This window comes from Condylostylus longicornis, unplaced genomic scaffold (assembly GCF_029603195.1).
Source record: "Condylostylus longicornis isolate FDR11 unplaced genomic scaffold, ASM2960319v2 ptg000038l, whole genome shotgun sequence".
Taxonomy (NCBI): Eukaryota; Metazoa; Arthropoda; class Insecta; order Diptera; family Dolichopodidae; genus Condylostylus; species Condylostylus longicornis.
The window spans coordinates 642,318-666,410 of record NW_026578007.1 but is presented as its reverse complement, the minus strand read 5'-3'; the positions used below and the strand labels follow the sequence as shown (position 1 = coordinate 666,410).

At 26.1% G+C, this 24,093-nt stretch overlaps 1 protein-coding gene across 1 annotated transcript; it reads left to right on the top strand.

Annotated features, from left to right (window-relative positions):
- The first annotated feature begins 6,776 nt into the window (after nucleotides 1-6,776).
- LOC129609322 (carbonic anhydrase 2) lies at nucleotides 6,777-23,020 on the top strand. The gene is made up of 7 exons (XM_055521287.1): nucleotides 6,777-6,901; nucleotides 16,362-16,409; nucleotides 16,550-16,714; nucleotides 16,989-17,065; nucleotides 17,190-17,357; nucleotides 22,218-22,445; nucleotides 22,505-23,020. The coding sequence occupies exons 1-7, from the start codon at nucleotides 6,853-6,855 to the stop codon at nucleotides 22,760-22,762; spliced, it is 993 nt and encodes a 330-aa protein (XP_055377262.1). The 5' UTR covers nucleotides 6,777-6,852; the 3' UTR covers nucleotides 22,763-23,020.
- Nucleotides 23,021-24,093: the final 1,073 nt, after the last annotated feature.

The window sequence follows — 24,093 nt, the reverse complement described above, 5'->3', positions numbered from 1 at the left end:
ATAACTGAAAAGTAGAATTTAAAAACTAGAAAAATAAAATGTTCATTTATTAATACATTAATAAAATTGACATTTTCATTCTAAATTTGGGTTAGATTCCTTATATTATCCTTACAATATTTTTCAAAACAATTATATTTGCACGAATTTATAAAATTGCTAACTGTAAATTTATTATTATGTTTGTCAGTTTAGTTTTAAATTTTATATAAATGCTTAACTATAGCATAATTGGCAAAGAAATATTGTTTGCAATATTTTTCTTTTGTGTGAATAAAAAGAATCCCATGGAAACTAAATTAATATTCCCTTGTTAATTAGTCAGCAATTTCTTTTGAACACTAATCATTTTCATAGAATAATAAAGACATTGTTCTTTAAAACTACTTCAAATTAGAAATGTGAAAGTAAAATGAGAAGTAGAAAAGCAAAATGTAATTATTAGACAAAAAAAACTTCATATTTATTTAATTGTTTTCTATCAAAAGTTTAATTTTTAGTTTCTGATTTATTTGACTATTTAATAACGAAACTTTACATCTACCTTTGTCATGTTCAAGGAAAAAGAAAAAACGGAGGATATAATCGGAAAATTGGCGATTAGAATTATTGATTTCTGTTTTTATAATTTATTTTAAATTTTTTACTTTAGAATAGCAGGAAAGATATTAAATTTATTGAATTGCAAAACAAAAATTTCCTGAGGGGCAATATTAAATAAGACTTAAACACAATAATTGTTGTGTTTTTTTTTTAATTTTAAGTAATTTATCTACTTATTTAAATGAAATCTACAAAGTTTAAATGAAAAAAGAAAATTTTATAAAAATTTTTTAAAATTATAAACAGAAATTGTATTTTGTCAAATTTTTAAAAATTACATACATATATATGTATTTTGTTACGAGTATGAAAACGTGCCGAGAAGTTTTTATAAGGGAATTAAACTGAAAAATAACTTTTTATAACAATTCCAAAAAATTAACTATATAATGTACATACTTACACATGTACGAGTATGTACATATGTAAGTATCAAATAATTTTTATTTCAATAAAAAAATTATATCAGTTCAATTTTACAGAATGTAAGTAATAAACAAATAAAAACGTTTCAATCGATATAAATTGGCAGAATAATTTCACTTTGATAACCTGAGTTTAAAGACTTGTTTTAGAAATATCTAGAATTAGCTTTCATTGTAAAATGGCAAATATCTAGAATTATCTTTCATTGTAAATACTCGAATCTGTTGAACCACTCATTAGCAACTTCCCAGATATTATGTCTGACCTATAAGTGGATGCAAGACAAATATTTGAAATTTTTTTTTGGAGTTGCATGGCAACTACCCGAACCTATCAAGTTTTTCCACCAAAACTTTAAGGATATAATATGTGACCTACAATTGGATGACTGCCAAATTTCATGAATCTAGCTTTAATATATTTCCAAATATTTAAAATTTTCTTTTGGAATTGTATGGCAACTACCCGAACCTATCAAGTTTTTCCACCAAAACTTTAAGGATATAATATGTGACCTACAATTGGATGACTGCCAAATTTCATGAATCTAGCTTTAATATATTTCCAAATATTTAAAATTTTCTTTTGGAATTGTATGGCAGCTACCCGAACCTGCCAAGTCATTCCACCAAAACTTCAGGGTAATATCTGACCTGAAATTGGACCCACGATTGCCGAGTTTCATCAATCTAGCTTTATTATTTTACCAAATATTTAAAATTAACTTTCGGAGTTGTATGGCAGCTACCTGAACCAGTGCAGCTATTCCATTAAAATTTAGAATATATGTAGAACGTAATTCGGCACACCTTCACAAAATTTGATATTAATATCTTTATTAATTTTTAAAATATTTAAAAAAACCAGTTTGAGTTGTATGGCATCTACCCGAACCCGTTGTCCGAATTGGTCCAATTACAATAGCAGCCATCGTGGCACAAAAGCAACATCTTCTGAAAGTTTTGTGTCGATTGCATTATTTGTTTTGAGTTCGGACGAGACAATTATTTCCAGAGAAATAATACAGGGAAATTAAACAGAAGAAAGAGGAAGAAAATAGCAAATGTTGTATGTTAATTTATAAATCTAGAGTTTTCTATCAGAACAAGATATCTACATTTTTGACAAAAAAAAAATTGTGAATGCAGTATTACTTAAAATTTTAAGCGCTTTTTAATGCAAGAAAAAAAATTTAATTTTTCCAGTAGTTTTAAAAAAAATTATAAAAAACCAATTGTTCCAAAAATTTTTCTGCAAAATTCTCTAATAAGACGTTGAAATATACATAATATGTCATGCTAAGACATTTGAAATGAAAATATATTCAAGTTTCATTGCTATGTTTCATATATAAATGTCCATGTTGGTTATTTTCATATAAGTGAAACGCATGTTTAAAAACATTTAAAACTATAGATAAGTAAACTTATTCAGTTCTGATTGATACTAATTGCAATTGGAAAAAAGTATATTTTACTATATTTGATATAGAAAAAAATGGTATAATTTTAATGTTATGTAAGTTACGAGTAGTTAATGTTTTAGAAAAAAATAATAAGGCAAAAAAAATTTCAATGGTATTTCACTCGAAATGGCAAACATATAGAACCATTTTCTAACAGACAGCCCTAGAAATGTTTTATTTGATTTTTTTTTTGATGTTACGTTAAGATATTAACATATATATTGTCGGATTTATTCACACTTGTCTATAGTTTGAAATAATATGAAAAAACAACTTATTGGTTATAGATAAAAAGTAGGGGAAATCAAAAATAAGATCTACAAATTTTTGGAACTAATTGAGCTGAGGCTTTAAGCTTTTAAAGTCGTTCAAACCCAAACTTTCTGGAATTCTCTTTGTCGATCCTTGTAGAGAAGTTCTCGTTTCACAATTGCGCTTCATCTGGAAGAAACTGCAGACATCCGGTTCAAATTTACTCTAAATTCAGTCAGATCTAAAGAGGTTTAATAACAATAAATTACATATTTAAATTATAACAGAAAAATTTTTTGAAATGTAAGAATCTATTAGAAAAGTTTTGAAAAAAATCGAAAAATATATTAAAGAATTGGAAATTTTAGAGTTTGATATTGTTTTGTAAGTGTAGCAAACCAATTTAAGCATCAGTTTCTGTTGTGCTGGGCGAAAAAAACTTCTTGTGTGAATGAATAATCATAAAACGATAAAGATTTACATTAACATAATATTTAGTATAATTCTCTTAAATGTACCTTGGCGGGCATGTATAAGTATTCCCAAGGAACCAAAACCGTTCTTAAACACACAAAATTCAAAAATCGTATACACATGTGAAATAATTTCACATACAAATAAAGTAAATGGTTCATTTAGTGACACATAAAATATTGATTGCTACAATTTACTATTACTTTGGTTGCTTTTATAATTTAAAACTTTAGCGCATATGATTGTACTGTAAGCAAATTTAGTGCACAAGTCCGTTTAAAAGGCAATTGTCAAATTGGCATTTGAAATATCAATAATATGCAGTAAAATCGCTCGACATTAAACTGAAAACAAAACAATATGCAATAAAATATTTTATCTGATTTAAAATATGTACGTATGCACATATATAATATATTTTAAAAATGCACATGTGTTATAATAGGTAATAAATGTCAAATTTCAAAGTATTTAATTTATCAAACAAATATTTTTTGGTTATACCAAAAACCGAAAATTTTGATTTTGGATTATAAAAGTGTGAAACTTAGAAAAAACCATTTGCGAACAACTCTATATCAATTATTGGAATAATTTTCTTTTTTATTAATTCCAGCTCCAACTTATTCTTTAGTGTTCCAATTGATAGTATTTTCACCTTTATCTTGAAGATGTTGTGTTTTTTTACATTTTTACTTGCTATGTTCTGACGATCAATACGCAAATTAATATATATGAAATAGCATTGTATATAACAAAAAAAATTTTTGTTCTTAACTTCAAAAAATATTTGTATAAGGTTGCCATATTTTATAAAATGCACTTTTGTAACTTCATTGCTTTCTTTTCCCGTAAATTAAAATTCTTTTAACAGTTCTTGATCAGATATATAGCTGATGATAAAAATGCATAAAAAAATACTTTTTATTTAGAAACCTAACTTAAGCGGTATATAAACCTTTCTTCACAATCAGTATCCGTAAATTTATTTCCATAGAGTTTTCCCAATTAGCTTCATATGAGGGGATATTTGACGGTTTTACGTTAATTAGGGTAAGATAAAAAATTATATATTATACCCATATAAAAATTATAAATTATACCCAAGTAAAATATTTGGAACCAATTTCAATGGTTCCCATTAATGTAAATGGCATATTTATTAATTTTGTTTTTGTAAACTTACACAATTTATTTATTATATTTAACACAATTTGTTGGTTTTTTCTTTTAAAAATACAAATAACACACGGTAAAAGCAAAAGCGCAAAACTGAACCTGACAGATGATTGCTGGTCTACATTACGCACACATTTTTGAATTTAGTAACCAAATTGCAACTTAAATGTGTATTGCTTCCCTCAAATTTTGACATTTTGAGCAAAACTTATCATATGTTGGTGGAATCATGTTTTTTTTTAGAAAATTCTACTAGAAGGTCACATTACGAACTTAAAAACAAATCTTAAGTGTTCTAATACCCAAATGCATGCATAATAGACATATTAAGATATTAAAGAAACCCCTTTATTTTTTGGAAACAATACCCTTATATTTGTCACGAATATGAAATTCCATGAACTTTTTGCAGTAAGAAACAAAATTTTTAAGCAAAAATACAAGTGGAATATGAAAATTGTAAATTATTATTTAGTATTTCCACTTTCATATTTTTTCTTAATATTTTTATTATATTAAACACTTTGTTTTACTATCGAGACAATTTTTATTACAAAAAAGTTTACAAAATATTCTTTCGCATATACATGAGTAGCAAAGCGGTAGTCAAATAAAACCTTTTTGCAACCTTAATATTTGCATCATTATACCAACCAATTCGTAACTAATTCTTGTGCACATTATACACGAAAAGTGAGTTTAAGTTCGGTTCATTGGGTTACGTACTTGACATATTAAAGCAAAAGGGTCCCAAAATTTTTAATTTTTGTTACGTTTGCTTAAAAAAAAATTGTTGACTATTTTTTTCAAAAGTTTTCAACATTCTGTGGTATTGTAGGTATAGCACAAATTTAAAACATTTATTACATGTTTTGAAAATATCATATATACACATTGCATTCAACTAATACTTAATTATCACATTTTATCTTCCTACAAATAATCATAAGTATTTCCTATCACATTAACAACTAATTAATTAAATTGAAGTTCAATTCACGACATTATTGAAATTTCTATATTAACCTATCTATGTTCTCAACACAGTTATTTTACTGTAAATTTAAATAATATGTTCTCAGTTCATGGAAAAATACTACACTATTCATTAATTTTTTAACTGTTGTTTTGTTCTTATTATTATATAAAAATATATTTACAATATTTACTAGCGTTAACTTAAATTATTTAAAAAATTTCAAGCACATACAATTATTCTATTCAAAATAAATTATAAGTCTAATTTTAAACAATACAGTTATAGGTACGATATATTATAGGTGAGAAAATAACCACATCATGTCATTATAGAATAGTTGAATAAATAATTTAAAGGTATATAATGTAAATGCGGGTTAAATTAATAGTTTTTAATGTAGCACAATTCTCTTGAACAAATAAAAATATATTTTCTTTTAACAATCTTCTACTAAAATTATTCGCATTGTGTATTGTACCAAAAAGAATACAAAAAATTTTACATACTTTTAGGGAACCCTATAAAATTAAGAGAAAAATCTATATAATGATTTTTTTCCGTGTCCAATTAGTTAAGGTATGAAAATTAGGGGTTTATTGCTGTTATAGACATTTTCAAAAAAAAGGGAAGTAATAATGTTCTTCTGGAAAACTGAGTTTCTCCACAAAATTTATTTATGCATAAAATTTTATTTGTCTTATTCAAAGAATGAAGAAGTTTCATAAGCAAACGCTTAGACGGACGTACGAACGGTGAGAATGAAACTAATAACTTTTTTCATGATTCTTCTAGAAACATGCTCAAAACAGCAAATATATTGTATAATTTGTATTAGTAATACACGAAATAATAGAAATTAAAATATCTCGCGCCAAATGATTTTTCGCCAGTTTTACTTTTAGCGGCGAACAGTGAGAATATCAAAAAATCTAATCAATATTATTTTAATAATCCGACTAAGATGTTTCGTATTCAATTCAGTTTTTTTATAATATCGTTATAATTCTTCTAGAAATATGCTCAAAAAAACAAATATATTGTATAATTTGTATTAGTAACACACGAAGTAGTAAAAATTAAAATATCTTGCGCCAAATGATTTTTTCTCAAGTTTTACTTTTAGCGTCGAACAGTGAAAATATAAAAAATTCAAATAATTCGTCTTAAATGATTCTTCAATATTGCAGTTAATATTTGATGAAATTAGATCATTTTTAATTAATTAAAAATTAAATTACAAACTAGAAAATATAGCTTACCAAACATATTTATTATTAAAAATATTTTTTAACGTTATTCAATTATACGATTTTAAATTTTGAAAACGAATAATATTACATTTACATTGTTACAAAGCAAAATAACAAAAAGTGTTTTTAAAAAAAAATACCAAAAAAAGACATATTGTAGGTTTAAAAGGAATAGTTAAAACAATATTCACACAGATATTAATAATATTTATTTATTAAAAAAAATGTTGCTGATTAGATGTTGGTTTAAAATTATTTTTATTGTTACAATAGGTGAGTTTAATAAATTACTTCGCCTTACAAATAAAAAAGGTCGAATTTAATACAGATAACTGGATAAAAATGTAAAGAAAGTGATTTACAAATGAACAGTGTTTATATATTCTTTAAACGTAGCAGTCTTAATATTTGTATAAACGAATAAAAATTTCTTACATGGCTCTGTCACTTAAATATTTTTTAAGATTTCTTTTATATGGTTCGACAAGAAAATAGAAATGTTTCTAAAGTAAATAAGAGTGAAGCTTCATTAATTTAAACATATGTTAAACATATACATATTTCAAATCCATTCGCGGAGTTAGATTGTTACAAAGTCATTGTCGAAATTGTAACATATCGTCTTTTTTTGGAACTACATTTTTACTCAAATTATGAGATATATTTTTTTATTAAATTTCATGATATTAAACATAGTATGTAATTTTTCCAAAAATATTTATAAGTAATGGTCCGATTTTCAAAGCAAATTCCTCGAGCTGGAAAAATTTAGGAACAAAAGGACGACCTGCATACATAAAAGAAAACCTACAACAATTTTTACGATTTTTTATTTAAATTATGTACATGTATGTATATGTACATCGATATAGAAATTAACTGTTTCAATTTTTCAAATATAATTTTGAAAACTAGTTTTTTGACAAAAAATAAAATGGAAAAAAAATTTGCCCTGAAATGATAGTGTGTAAACTTTGCACTTTTCCATTGTTGTAAAAAAAATATGTCTCAATTGTAAAAATAAAATCAAAGCGATTTATAACAAAACATCCCCTTAGCTAAAAGAGTTAAGCAGCATACATTTCAATCCACTTTTTTTACATCTCATTCTGCAATTCACTTTCTTTCCATTTCGTCATTTCTAGAAAAACTGTAAATACATATATAAAAAAAGTCCATTTTAAATTTCGTATAACACAAACTAATTTTACTTAGAAAAAAAAACAGCTCTCGATAAAATTATGCCAACCGAAGTAATCTTAGTTTGAAACTAAACAAAAATAAATATTTTTTGATTATGTTTATTTGTATAATGTAATTTTCGAGTAAGAAGAGTTATTTCGTATTGCGCAAATTTATTCACTTTGTTTTTAAAGATGAGACAAGTCAGTTTCAGTCGATTATTTGAGAAAAAACGCAAAAATCCAATTGAAAAACTGAGTAATCTTATTGGAAAAAATGAAATATTCATTAGAAAAACGGAAAATTCTGATTTGAAGGTGAGTTAAAAGTGAGATGAAAAAGCAAGATACACGATTAGGGTGTTAATAGATTTACGAATTATAAGTTAAACTTAACACTATTGAATAAATATTTCATTTAATTATCAAAATAATAAAAAATATTCACATGCATATGATAGAAAACATTCATTCGTTTTTTCAAATGAGAATGAAAACATGGAACTGTGCACCTTTTTATTTCCCTAAAAATTTAGTTTCTGTGCTATTTTATGTTTTACATATTTGTAAAACATAACATAAACAAAATGTATAAAAATATGTATAAAAGATAGTTGTTATAATAACAAAACTACTTGATATATGACATATGTATATACACGTAGCGAATTTTACTCTTAGAAGAATTTCACTTTGTGCCACCCGGTAACAACCAGGGCTCAAATATAAAATTTCAAAAAGTTTTACCATTCCGTAGAAATGGTAAAAAATGTAATTTCAGTCCCCAGTCCGGTTTCCGAGCCCTGATCATCCCAAAAAATTTATATGTTCATTATTTTAGTAGCCTGAATTTAAAAATAAGATTTAAACTGGTTGATTATTTCTTTTTATATACAAAACAATGTAAATGTAATCGACACGCAAAAAGATTCAGTTCCCGAGACCTGATATATACCAAAAGGTTATCAATCCGTGCCATAGAACTTGACATACACGACCATACATACAAAACAAAATTTAAATTTAAATGACAATGCTTGGAAAAAAGAAAAACACTTACCTGAATATTTGGCTTCATTATATTTTTTTTTCAAGATACAGTTTTTTAAGTGAGATGCTTCCTCCTTTAGTATTTCTAATTTGTTAGTACCACACTTATAGTGCTCAACACTAGTTTTAACCCGAAGTGACATATAAAATCCTGTGTTGTTTCTTTGAATGACTTTTTAACGGATTTATTTATATTTGGATAAATGTTTGAGCCTTCATACAGGCCTATATTTGGGAAAAACAATGCCAAAAATTTTATTATGAAACTTGGCAGTCGTGTGTCCAATTTTAGGTCAGATATATTTCTGAAGTTTTATTGGAATTGCTTGACAGGTTCAAGTACCTGCCGCGCAACCCCAAAAGCTAATATTAAATATTTGGAAAAATAATGAAGTCAGATTCATGAAAATTGGCAATCGAGTGTCTAATTATAGGTCAGGTACGAGTATATTCTTGAACTTTTGGTTGAATTGCTTGACGGGTTCGGGTACCTGCAATACAAATCTAAAAACCCATTTTAAATATTTGGTAAAATAATAAAGTGAGATTAATGAAACTTAGCAGTCGTATGTCCAATTATAAGTCAGACATATCCGTGAAGTTTCTATAGAATGGTTTCACAGGTTCGAGTAATTCCTACACAACAATGAGATGTGCAGCGTATAATTCAATCGGTTTATATCGACTGAAACGTTTTTGCTTGTTTTAATTTTATAAATAAGTAAAATTGAAGTTGTCTTAATTAATCATCTAATCTTTTTTAAATGAATAGAAATCGAAGTAATTCAATTAAAAACAGTCGATCTTTAGTACAAAAAGATTAAATACATATTATATGTTATTTTGAGTTATTTGGCACTTTGCTTTGCTTTCATCAAACTAATCGAAAACAATTATTTGTATTACACATAGCATTTTTTTAAAGTTTCGCATTGGGTTATTGAATACATAGAGTTAGAATAAAATTAAAACAAGTAAAAACGTTTCAGTCGGTATAAACCGATTGAATTATACCCTGCACCTTTCGTTGTTGTACAGCAATTACTCCAACCTGTGAAATCATTCTATAGAAATTTCACGGATATGTCTGATTTATAACTGGGCACACTGAGCTACTCGTAGCTGAAGAGCAATTCAAACAAAACTTCAGAAATATATCTGACCTATAACTCGACACACAACCGCCAAAGTTTCATGAATCTGACTTTATTATTTTTGAAAATATTTAAAATTAGCTTCTGGAGTTGTATGGCAGGTACCCGAACCTGTCAATCAATTCCTCTAAAACTTCAGAAATATATTTGACCTATAATTGGACACATGACTGCCAAGTTTCATGAATCTGACTTTATTATTTTTCCGAATATAAAAAATTTGCTGTTGGAGTTGTATGGCAGCCACCCGAACCGGTGCAGATATCCCATTATAATTTTTAGAGCATGTGTAGAATATAATTGGACACATGTATACAAAATTTTATATTTATAGCTTTATTAGTTTTTGAAATATTTAAAATAAACTCTTTGAGTTGTATGGCAGCTACCCGAACCCGTTGTCCGAATTAGTCCAATAACAATAGGGCTCGTCCTTGGCACAAAAGAAAAAACTTGTGAAAGTTTGGTGTCGATTGCATTATTCGTTTTTGAGTTATCGTGCGATCGGACGGACGGACGGACGGACAGACGGACATGTCTAAATCGACGCAGAATTTTACGCTGAGCAAGAATATATATATATGTCCATACCGCAGATGACTCCTTCAAGTAGTTACAAACTCCATACCAAAGTTAATATACCCTTCACGAAGTGCAGGGTATATAATGACCTTTTCCTTATTTGAAAAATTTACTTCTATATGTTTACTTTTAATAATATTCAAAACTGTGGAAGGGGGCAGTGCTGTGGGTGTAGGAAGCTTTAAAAAAATTCGTCAGAAAGCTTTAAAAATAATGTGTAAATACATGCTTAGGTATATACGTACATACATACGTACTTAAAATTTTTGCAAAATTTTTCCTTTCTATATAACAATATTTTTATTAGGAATTTTTTTAAACTCTTATAACAATATTTAACTGTTGTATGTATGTATATTAAAAAAAATAAAACAAAAAAAATTTAAACAAAATAAAATAAAAAAAAATTAAAAATAATCCAAAAAAAGAAAAATATGACTTCTGGTTATCAGACTACCATGCTACTCACTAGGCTGTACACAGTACTTTGAATTTGCCTTTCTAATTCTTTTATTTATTCATATTTCGTATAACTCTTCAAAAGTCATCCTAACCATTATATATGTATATGCTAATAGGTGTTATAAAGTAGAGACTCGGGAGAAAAGCCATTTAATAGAGCCCCAGAAAAAGCAAGACATATAGCATTTGAATTTCCAATATCAAATATAGCATTTTTAGCGATTTTATACGTGCATGCATACCTATAATGTACTATTATAGTATTTGATTTTCTAAAGCCCTGACAAGTCTGGATGGCAAATCTAACTAAGTATAAGAAAAGAAAATATCAATTATAAAACTGGAAATACTGCTCAACTATTTTAAATTTTAAATTAAAATTTTAATTCTTAATTAAAATGTAAATTAAGTGACTAATTATAATAACATAAGATTTTTATGTAAATGAATTATTTTTGTTTGTTCTGACGTAAATGTATAATGCATACTATATAATTGATTATATACTAATTATCAACTCTTAATTTTTTATATAAGCCTTTAAATCGTAAACTATATATAAATTTAGATTTAGAAAACACTTCAGGTAAGTACTACTATTATTAGATTTTAAATTTGCTTTGAAAAATTAGCACTTCGTCCGACAAAAACATTCACTGTTATTTGTATTCATATATACATATATTACATGCATATATATTACACGTTTTATATTAGTACATAGGTATGTGCGTACATACGAACCGCGTTTAACATGTGTACAATCAATACAGTTAACATAATTTAGAATCTATTATATAAAAGTGATAACCGAAAAGTAAATCAAAATTATTAATTCTCCCATGTTTTGAAATCAAAAGTTGCTTTTATTTTAGAATTTATTTTGAGCATATTTTCAATAAAAAAAAATTATACAGTTAATTTAACTTATGTTCTTCTTTTGTTTTCACTTGTTTTCATTGTTTGTCATTTATTTTTTAAACCTTTAAGATAAAACTTTGAAACTTGAAATATTGATCGAAATTTCACCCTTTTGCACTGTAACCTTATGCTATATTTCTAAATAACTGCTCGTATTAAGAATTCAGCACCGTGCATAAAAGCATAAAAACAAGCATGATTGAAACATCAATTATTCACATCAAGCAACAATTATTTAGTGGAAAAGGATATGGTTATAGTGGAAAGTGTTAGTGTATTAAGGGTTACTGGGTGACAACGAAAAACACATTAATATTAATATAGGGAATCATACATGGAAAATACAATTTATATCAAGTGCTAAAATCTAAGAAAGTCAAATATTTAAAGTTCTCAATACTAAATTTGTTTGTTTCAAATTATTTTTAAAGTTCTACAACAACTACCCGAAAAAGTAGTTAGAAAATTGTTGTGACAGTTATTCTTAGCAATTTCAAGAAGTTTAGTTAGCCTATATACTTTAATGGGTTTTCAAGTTATCGATGGAATAGTCAGGCCAGCTAACGAATGTTGATAGATCGGACGAAGATTTCGATTTTGAACAAATATTCTACATACATATATGTACATATGTATGTATGTACATAAGGCGTCTACCAAAAATTGATTTCACGTCAACTTAAATTTGGTACAATCTGCAGAAAGTAAAATTAATTTTAAATGTAAATTTTTAATATTTGCTCAGTCTGAAGAAACAAAATTATCTTAAGAATTTTTACAAAATAAAAATTTAAATGTATGTACATATATATATACCTATATAGTATAAGTAAGTTTTATGTTGCTTTGCTTTATTTTTTAAAAATATTAACATTTGTAGGAATACCTTTTTCATTTCTTGCCAAAATGCAAAACAAATGTAGATTCTAAAGTATTTTAAAGTTTTACCCTCTTCTCCAAAGGAATGCAAAAGTAAAAGCTTTAGGAAGTATGAAGAATAAAAATAAGTAAAATATAAAAGACGAGGAATATGTGAAATGAATATATATATATATATATATATATATATATATACATATACATATATGTAAAACTGTAATTGGGTTTCTGTACTCGGAATGTGATTTGGTTTCTATTACTTTTCATTTCTTGATCTAGTTCAATCAAAAGATAATAAATTGTAATTATTTTTTATTAATATTCATTATTGAAAATATATACAAAACAAGCTCCCAAGCAAATATTCATTTTTAGCAGTTTTCCAAAAATTTTTTGAAAAAAAAGGCTTATTAGTTTCACTCTTTCCGTCCGTCCGTGGACACTTTTTTTCTTTTCAAAACTTCTACACCCTTGAAGATAGAAAGTTGCAATTTATTGCGTACATAGATCTTTACTAGAAACTTATTTCCGTAGAACAAAATTTTTACCTATCGCTATATACTATAGTTAAACTTTAGAAAAACAAAATGGCCTTTCAAATTTACCGTTATCTAAAGTCCTTTTTTTCCAAACTTTTGATGTTGTTTTTCTTCTAGACCCCAGCCTGTAGAAGCTTGAAATTTTAGGAGCTTTAAGACATTAACAAATAGTTCATTTCGTTACAAGAAAATTTTTTTCCATCTCCACCCCCTCTCAAGTTATCGCCTCTTGAAATTTGTAAAATTTGAATTTTTGACCCTTATATTTCCGAAACCGCAAACTTTTTCACATTTCTATAAACGCTAAAAGCTAACGGTAAGTCCCGTGACATTAAAAAATATAATTATTTTTCTTAACTCACACAATTAACCCTTAAAATGAAGCATTATGTTAACCCATAATTTTATCAAGCATTATTTGAAATACTGCATAAATCGTTCATCCTAAATATAGGCAATCCTAGAAATAGTTTTGTATATGAATAAAAATAATTTTAATAGTGTGATAGGTATACATAGACTGTATTTAAAAGCGAAATTTTCACTTGTTTACTTGAAGGGAAAAGTGCTACAATACAAATTATTGGTTTGACCCAACTTTATTTTATTTACTGACGCTAGAATTATAGTTTCTTTAAACTATAATAACTTTTTATTTTAATAGAAATTAAAATAACTTTTTATTTTAATAGAAATTAAAAGCAAATATTTTGATTGATCTGTTAATTGCTTGAATAATTAAAATTAATTTTCTTTATTGACATGTTTTTTTTTCATTACGATTGAATAGATGCAAGAATTTGAGTAGATGCTTGTTATGTGACTCAAACACGAAAGTTTTTTTTCACTTGGAATGTTATATGGAGTAGAAAATCGTTTTAATGTTATAATATTATTGCAAAGTAAAAATGATGGTTATTGTTGGGAGCTCCAGTTCAACGCATGCAGGTTTTTATGAACAATTTTCGTACATATAATTATAATACAAGCAGAATTTATTATGTAAATTTATGTGTAAGTATTAATTTACTGTGTCATACACAATTCCAAATTTTGATAATATTGGAGTATTACCAGAAAGATCAATGGACCGGGTCTCATTATGAAAAAACTCATTGTATACTATACACGATATTTAGCTTTTATACAAAGTTACTATTGTTATTATGAAATTTATTTTTAAACATTCTATTGAGAAAGTTATCAAAATATTTTTTTTTATCATAAACTCACATAAAAATATTATTTGCAATCATTTCATATTATGTATCTAATTTCAATTTTACTTATCGAATGACACTATTATTTTACTGTTTTATAAACTAGAATTAAGATCCTATAATTGCGTCTTGTGTGTGAGCTTCTTCTATGACTTACTAAAAACACCTAAAATATTTGGTTTACATATTTTAAACACCAATTTTCGTGATGTTATTTAAAAATTTTACGAACTATTTTCAATTCTCCAATAAGGAGCTCCACTTCTTGGAATAACCTTAAAAAGAGAAACAATCACGAAATTTTTCGCAAAAAGAAAAAAAAATCTCATTTAAAAAAAACTAAACCAGACGGAAAACATGAAAAAAATTTTAAAAACTTTATAAATATGTGATAAACGTCAAATTTCAAAGTATTTATCAAATATAAACAAATACATATATTTTGGTTATACTAAAAACCGAAAATTTTGATTTTATATTATAAAAGTGTGAAACTTAGAAAAAACCATTTGTGAACCCATTACAATTATTTTAATTCATTTTTAATTGTAATGTTTTAAAATAAAATTATTGTTGATGAAAAATATTTTTTTTTTCAAAAATAACACCTTCTGACATAACTAAAAAAATCATATGTTTCGAAAGCTGTAAGATTTTAAAAGTTTTTAAAACACTAAATTTTACTTTACAAAACTTGAAAAAACTTTAAACATTGAGAAAATAAGAATGTCATAATTTTCTCTCGTTTTTATTCAAAAAGTATTATCCCAGATACTTTGCATGCAAAAACTTTATAAGGTTTTTAAAAAATTTCTTATACCAGACAGACTTATTATTTAGTTTATCATAAGAATTATAAACTTTAACTGAATTAAAATAAAACTGATTAATGTTTTAAAGCTTAGAATTTGATTTATGATGCCTCTTTTCAAATCTCGATGAATTTTTAGGAAAAAGGTGTGAAAGGAAAATCTAATGTGATGATCAACTTATTCACATTGCCTAAGTTCCGATGTTTTTCAAATATTTTAAATATTTTCACGTTAAATAAGGAAACTGCAAAATCACTGGAAAGAAATTAATAATTTTGGAGAAATGTTTTCTAAATAATTTCGCTGAAATAAAAAAAATACTTATAAGAAAAAAGTAAATCATATATGTACATATACAATCTATCGATTTGCCAACACCACTCAATTTAATGCAGACTAACCGGTTTTATTTTTTGCTTTTACAAGCCCCGTCTTATGCTTGAGTTTTCAAAAAGCTTGAAAAAAGTGTTACCAATAACAGGAAATTTTCCAATAACGTAGTATAAGGTCATATTTCTATTCTTTTGACTGAAACCTGGCTGCCGATCTCCAATATTTATGGAGAAAAGGTTAAGCTAAATATTTAAAGCAAAAAATGTTTTCATAATTCAATATAATTTTCACAAATTTATTTATCGCAAAATTTCCATTCACGCAATAAAATATTGCTGGGCAAATTTTAATCCCATATTAACTATTACTACTTTATATAAGCCGTTTCAACCATAATAAAGCAACAGGGAATGTAAAATTTTATGCAATAGAAAACTTAACTTTAAGATTAAATAAATATATAGAATATAATAGTAATAACAATAATAATAACAACAATAATAACAATAATAATAAAAATAATAATAATTATAATAAATATAATAAATATTAAAATGTATATCGCATAAATTTAAAAATAAAAGAACTTTTAATTTTCAGCGCTACATGAAGCACATGGACAGGATTTTTCCTATTTAGGCTCATACGGTAAGAGTTAATTGAGTTTATTAAAAAACAGCACTTCAGTAAGGTGTAAAAAGTATAAAAGAAATATATTTGACAGTATTCATAATTTAAAAAAATTATACTCGTATGTATGTTAGTAATGTAATTTGTTACAAATGCAGGACCTGAACACTGGGGAGAGCAATACACTTCATGTAGCGGAAAACAGCAAAGTCCAATTAATATCGATTTAGTTAGAACAAGAAATTTTTCATTTCCACCATTAATAATAAAAGGTTTTGATGAAGTGCCAAAATCTGCTGTCCTTAAAAATAATGGCCATACCGGTATAATGAAAAATCAATATGAATATTATTTTATATTTGTTATATAATAACACAGGGTGTACGAGACTTGATGGCAGAATGCAGGGAGAATAGAGTGCGTCCAGTGCAAGCAAAAAACACTTAGTAACAATTTGGTTTTGGAGCCCCCTTCTTGAGTTATATGAAAATGCATTCTATTACCCTGTTTGGAAAGTGCCATCGAGTCCAGACACACTGTATATAAATGCAATTAATAAAACTTTTGATAATTAAATTTAAAATTGTATTTTTTTAGTTGTAGTAACAATGGATTTTGAAGAAGATCCAACCATAAGTGGTGGACCACTAAATGATACTTATAAATTAGCTCAGGTAAAAATAAATGAATGCCTTACAAACTTCAACACAAAGTTTGTTTATAAAAGGCGGTTGATTTGTTATACATACATATTTTTAAATATATATTTTATTATTAATTAAAATATATAACATCTAGTTTCACTTTCATTGGGGTGATGACGATGATCGAGGAAGTGAAGATTTGATAAATAATCATAGCTTTCCAGTGGAGTTGCATATGGTATTATTTAATCAAAAATATGAAGAATTCAATAATGCAGCGCATAACGTTGATGGTTTAGTAGTTTTGGCATATTTTTTCACGGTATAAATTATTAATTTTAAATAAATATTATTACTTAATGATTTTCAACCTTCAAACAGCAATAATCATATAATTGATATTTATACTATATATATGCACATGAATTTTACACGTATTTAGTTACTTGGCCACCAAAATAATTAATCACATACTTTTTGAAAGGACGTAGAAATTTTAATTTTGAGCTTACAACATTTCACAACATACATACTCATACATATGTATGTATGTATACATTGTAATCAATTTTTCTATACGCATTTGCATATATATACTTACATATATAGAAAGTAACCTAATACATTGAACAAGTTCTAACTTTATTTGATAAATGTTCCAAATATTTAACAAACTTTATGGTAAATCAATTTCTTGTAAAGAAAGAAGAATGCATGCAAATCATATACCACGTCTAAACACATAATATAATTTTTACAACCGCATTGTGTATACAATAGGTAGGTCATGTGACGACAACAAATTTCGCATATCGAGTTTTCGGTGGAAATGCGCTCTTCCATGGAAAGGAAGTGAAAATAAACTATTTTTAGCAACCTTTCGGTCTGTCAGTCTGTGTTTGCACGCGTGTATCTTAAGTTCGGCTGAACAGATTTTCATGAAATTTCATATGTAAATTTATTTCGACTATGCCGATGATTGATTTACTTTTCGGATATATCAGGGCTCGGGAACTGCACTTTTTAACGGGTCTGTTTTACATTTTTGATCATTATGAAGAAAATATTCATTAGATTTATTTGAAATTTCACAAATTTTGATTTGACCGTATGCGAAGTTTTCTAACTTTTGAACGAAATCAGGGATCAGCAACTGGACGTCTACTACAGTAAAATATACACTTTGGCGTATATAAAGAGAAATAATCCGATTTAATTGAAATTTATTATTTAAATTCTTCATATTAAAATAATGAACATATAAATTTTTTGGAAAGATCAAGGCTCGAAAAATAATCTGAGAGCCGATTTTACATTTTTTATCATAAATACGCAATGAAATTATGGGATTTCTTGAAATTCGATATTTGAGTTCTGATTGCTACCGAAACTAACTGGCGAGCATTTCAGGGAAATCCAGTAGCACACACTGAAACTCTACTAAGAGTAAAATTTACGTTTTTATAGGTATGTTAACTAAGATCTTAATAATAAAAATTTGAAAGAATATTTAACAGGCATTTTTATAATATTTTGTAACACTTTCACTTCACTAGACAATACAAATATTGCGGTCGGTTATGTGCTAATCGCATCAGATTTTTTTCTTTTAGTTTTTAAACATTTCTAATGAAACAAAATTATCTAAGATTCTCCAATTACATAAAAATATTTTTTTTTGTTTCAATTCCTCAAATTGCTTTTTAAATAAAATTCCATTCTACAACAAAAGTATTTAATAACGTTTTGTTTACGAAAATACTGATTCTTGCATTTTCGCGTTTTTCGTTTATTGTTGCAATGCAACTAAAAAATAAGTTTCAGTCTTGTCAGTTCCTTAGTTTGATTAAAAACGTCTAAATAAATAAAATATTAAAAAAATTAGTTTTGTTTCTAAATAATTGAAACATGAATTAGCTTGTAATTATTTGTGAATAAAAAAATAAAATAAAACATTTTTAATTTTATTGGTAAACAACGAACTTTATTTTTGTTTTATTCTTTTTGTTTTGTTTTTCCATTTTCTTTTTAAAATTAAAAAGAAAAAAAATATAAAACTGGCGCACACAAATTTTATTCTTTATTTATTTTATTTATTTAATTAGTACTTTATTCTCTATATCATTACAAAGTTTGCTTAAAATAAGAGAATAAGAAATATGGCATTGTTATTTTATGAAAGAAAATAGTGTAAATGTCACAAATTATTTACCCAAAAATCATCGTCCCATAGCGTGGCTTATCTCGTTTAAGGAGACTAACTCAAAACTCGAGAGGTGGAATATTAAACTAAATTAGTAGGATTTTGAAGAAAAATATCTCAAAGGAAAAGAAAATAAAGTTGCTGGCTTTTTAAGCTGTATTAGCATTAAAAACTTTCGAAATAAATGCTATAAATAAGAATGATTCTGAAATGGGAGCAATTCACAGTGGCATCGAAGATTTGGGTGACCATTTTAATATCACAGAAAATATAGTAAATAAATTCATATCAGTCAAATCAACTTGGTTAAAGAAAAACAACGAGATTTAAATATTAAAAATAAAACTTTTCGTATAATTTATATAACAGAAAATGAATTAAATAACGGCAACCATCTTAATGATATATTATGAAGATATGTCAAAAAAGGTACCACGGGAAAATATTCAAAACTGGCGGATTCTCAATATAACGTGCTACAAAATAAACTGATCGAGCTGTTTTCAAACACTAAGAAAATTCATTTTTAAAATGCTCTAATAAAGCGATCGACATAAAAAATGAAGACGGGGCATTAAAAACAATTAAACATCTTCATATAGAAACAAACTATAGATCGAAAACTATAACGAAATAAAAGATCAGTATTTTTTCGCCAAACTTAGAGAACTAATACAGATATATGTATATGTATTAACAATTTCGATATTTGCAATGCGCAAAATATGACAAAAGCCCAACAAATACAAATTTTTCGAAATTTAAATATAGAATCCCGAAGCAGCTCTTTATAAACATAAACACTAATATATCAAAATAAAAACTAAATTTTACACAGAATAAATTAAAAGATCTCAAGAACAGAAGCATTCATCCCACTCGAATAAAACGAAGATTTAAATTTTTGGAGGAAATAAAAATGCTATTAATAAAGAAAAAGCCAACTCCTAATATTTAAAACTATACTACAAATAACCACATTTATATTTTTGATTCAATTTGCAACATTTAATAATCGATATAAGTAACTTTAATCCTATAAGCAGTGGTCGAAGTTAACTATAATCCTATAAGTGGTGGGATGGTAAAAAAAAAAAAAACAAAAAAAAAAAAAAAAAAATATTATTTACCAAACTTTCCAAGTAAACTAACGAGAATATTTATATTCAAAATTAAATCTACTAAAAATTGAATCAAAAACTGTGCAAATTGTTACCAAAGAAATGCATAGACTACTATGTAGTAACGAAAATTTCATTAATAGAAAAAAATTATACGTTACTATTTGAAATTGGTCTTATTTGAAATTACATATATTTAATTTTTTGTTAAACAAATTTTTAAAATTCATTAGAAAATATTCTTAAATTTTAAAAAACATGTTCCGGAACGCATTTTTCTCTCCTATTAAATAGTGGGATGGATTTCCAATTATTTAAAAGTACTAGGATGGCATCCCACTTCATTTTGCCTCACTTCGAGCACTGCATATAAGTAAATTCTAAAGGAAATTGATGAATATTAAATACTATGTTTAAATACAAAGAAATCAAAAGTTATATTTTAAAGTTTGATAATAATTTAAGTTTTGCTATTTTTATACCTGATCTCACGAAGAAAGAATCTGGTACAAAAAATTTAATACACGGTATTCCTAATAGTAAATTTAAAGAAATACTTAAAGTAAACATATTACCGAATATAATAACAAATTTTATATTCATAACGATGAAAAATATATTGAAAATTTAAAATTAGTAGAAAATTGTATCATTAACTTATTTTATGAAAATCAACAAAATCGTCAAAAAAACAATAAAAAAAAATCTGATGTGGTCAGCACATAACCATAAATAGGTGTATTGTCTAGTTAAGTGAAAGTGTTACAGAATATTATAAAAATGTATGTTAAATACTTCTTTCCAATTTTTAGGACATTAGTAAGGTTATAGTTAACATACCTAGAAAAATGTAAATTTGGCTCTTACAAGAGTTTCACGGTAACAACCAGAACTCAAATATCAAATTTCAAGAAATTCCATCAATTCGTTCCGTAGATACGGTGAAAAATGTAAAATCGGCCCGCAGATCAGTTTTCGAGCCCTGATCTTTCCAAAAAATTTATATGTTCATTGTTTCAATCCGAAGAATTTAAATATTAAATTTCAATGAAATCGGTCAATTAATTCTCTTTATATACGCAAAAATGTAAACATCCAGTTGCTGATGCTTGATGTCTTCCAAACGTCGAGCAAAGCTTATATATGAAATTTCAAGTAAATCGGTTGAATATTTTCTTCAAAATGTTCAAAAATGTAAAACAGTGCCATGGTGGAAATAAACTTACATATCAAATTTCATCAAAATTGGTTCAGCAGAACTTGAGTATAATAATAATATAGTAGTTTATTTACACTTCCTTACTATGCAGAAGTGCATTCCCAACGAAAACTCGATATGCAAAATTTGTTGCCATCCCATAATCTACCTATTGTATACACAATACGGTCGGTAATAATATCACAATTATTGAACTATTTGTACTAAAGAATAATTGCGATTATTCAAAATATATATTAAGTCAAAATAATATTGTGGAATTTCATAATTAACATTTTAATAATAATTCATAATGTTTAATTTATAAGTAACATTTTCAAATTACAAAGTGAAACGCACTAAATGCTTATTTCGAATTATGTACAAAAGTTTATAAGAAATGAAATGACTAATTTTATAAAGTTCTCACAACCCCATTTGTAAGAATCTTTCAACCAAACTTTTAAATCAAATTTTTTAACTTTTTGTTTTTATTGAACGTATATTTGAAGTTTATTTTTTACTTTTTAGTACATTTGATACAAGGGTTAATTTTTTAAATTTTTTTAATTTTATATTATTCACTTCACTTAACAAATCGTAATCATAATAACACAAAAATATTTTAGGATTGTTTAAATTATACCTTCGTTTTTACAGATCGCAAATGAGACGAATTTGGCGTACGTTGGATTGTCATTCTTATTGGAAAAAATCGTCGTGCCCGACCATCCAGTAAAATATTCTTACGTACCAAAATTGCAATATTTAATTAGTGACAACTTTGAAAACTATTTTACATATACTGGATCTTTAACAACACCTCCTTGCTCAGAAGTCGTAACGTGGATTGATTTTGAGACACCTATTCCAATAACGTCTGAACAAGTTAGTAACAAATCAAATTACTAATGGCTTAAAAAAGTTGAATTCATTATGTTGTTTAGATTAAAAATTTTCGTGCTTTGCGAACTAAACAAGATCAACCTTTAACTCATAATTACCGACCTACTCAGCCACTTAACGGTAGGGTTGTTTATCGTAATATGAACTACACGGGAGCGTTCAAAAATCCAAAAATTTCTCAGGATGACAGTGATAGAAAAATTTATATTAAAAAAAGTATAAGTAACAAATTAAACTTGAATATAAAATTATATATGATGTTATATATGATTATTGTTAGCAGGGTAAATGCAATTTAAAACGAAAATTTTTATTATTTTTATGATTTTGAGATGTAATTTTTTTACATTAAAAAATATTTCCAATATCATATTCTATAAAAACTAAAAAAAAGTAAATTAAGTCATAAGTAATTATTTGGCTTTTTCAATTTCAGTTATCAACTTTTATACGTCAACTTGAAGTTTGGGTAACCAGAGTTATTATAGTGTATTATGTATTAATGGTTTATTTTGAAAATGACCTAATCCATTTCCCAAAATAAGTTGAACTACCTACTGTAGCATACTCAATGTTGTATGATCTTCCATTCGGCTTAAAAATTAACTTTACTTAATTCGAAAACTTTCATGATTTTACAAGCGAAAAAGAAAGTTTTCTTCTGCCATTTTTGGGTATTTAATTTAAACCAATGAATGTATCAACGTAAATCAAAAGCCAAATAAAAGATTGAAAAGGCATCTTTCTTGCTTCCTTAAAACATAACAATATTGGTTGGGCGGTTTCGAAGACAACGTTTTTTTCGATAAAATTAATATTAAATCTGGATTTTTTTCCTTTAGAAAGTACCGTTATTAATATCCTTTTTTTTAATTTTTTGAACATTTTTATTTAACATTTGATATGGCATATTATATACTTATTCTCACATCGAAAAACTGATTTTTGCGAAATATAAACGTGTGTACTGGGTGATATGTACACGTTTATGTCTCGCAAAAAATCAGCTTCATTTTCTGACAAATGAATTCGTCATAAGGAAAATTTTTTTTGTAAGCTATGAAGAACATGTGTGTGATAAAATATACGGAGTGGTTCAGTAAAGAGTACAATATTATATATCATTGTTTAGATCGAGATACAGGGATTTTAACTAATTTTAACGAAATTTTTGCTTGGCCAAGCTTCATTGCTTTTAATTTCCCTTCTGAAAGGATAAAGACTACAAATGAATAGTTTCTGGAAGGGCTAGTAAAGAGCTTGAAAGCAACATATTACTTGAATTCATTTGATTTTCAATAAAAATCTTAAAATTTTATTAAAATAGTTCTTAAAACCTTAATATAGTTCTTAAAAACTCAAACTGCTTTTCAATGTAACTAATGTGATCAAAAATTAAAATAAAAAGTAGGGAAAATTTTTCGATTTCATACATTTTATTAGAGCCTTTAAAATCTTGACATAGGAATGGTTTTTATCCTGTCTCCTGTTCAGTAATAGATTTTTTAACGTTTGGTAACTTCAATTAAAGCTTAAGGAAGTGGTCAAAACTCAGTAACAAAAAAAAGTTTCTGAAACTTTCACACAAAATTTTAGGGAAGAGAAAAATTAAAAAAATACAAAATGGAAA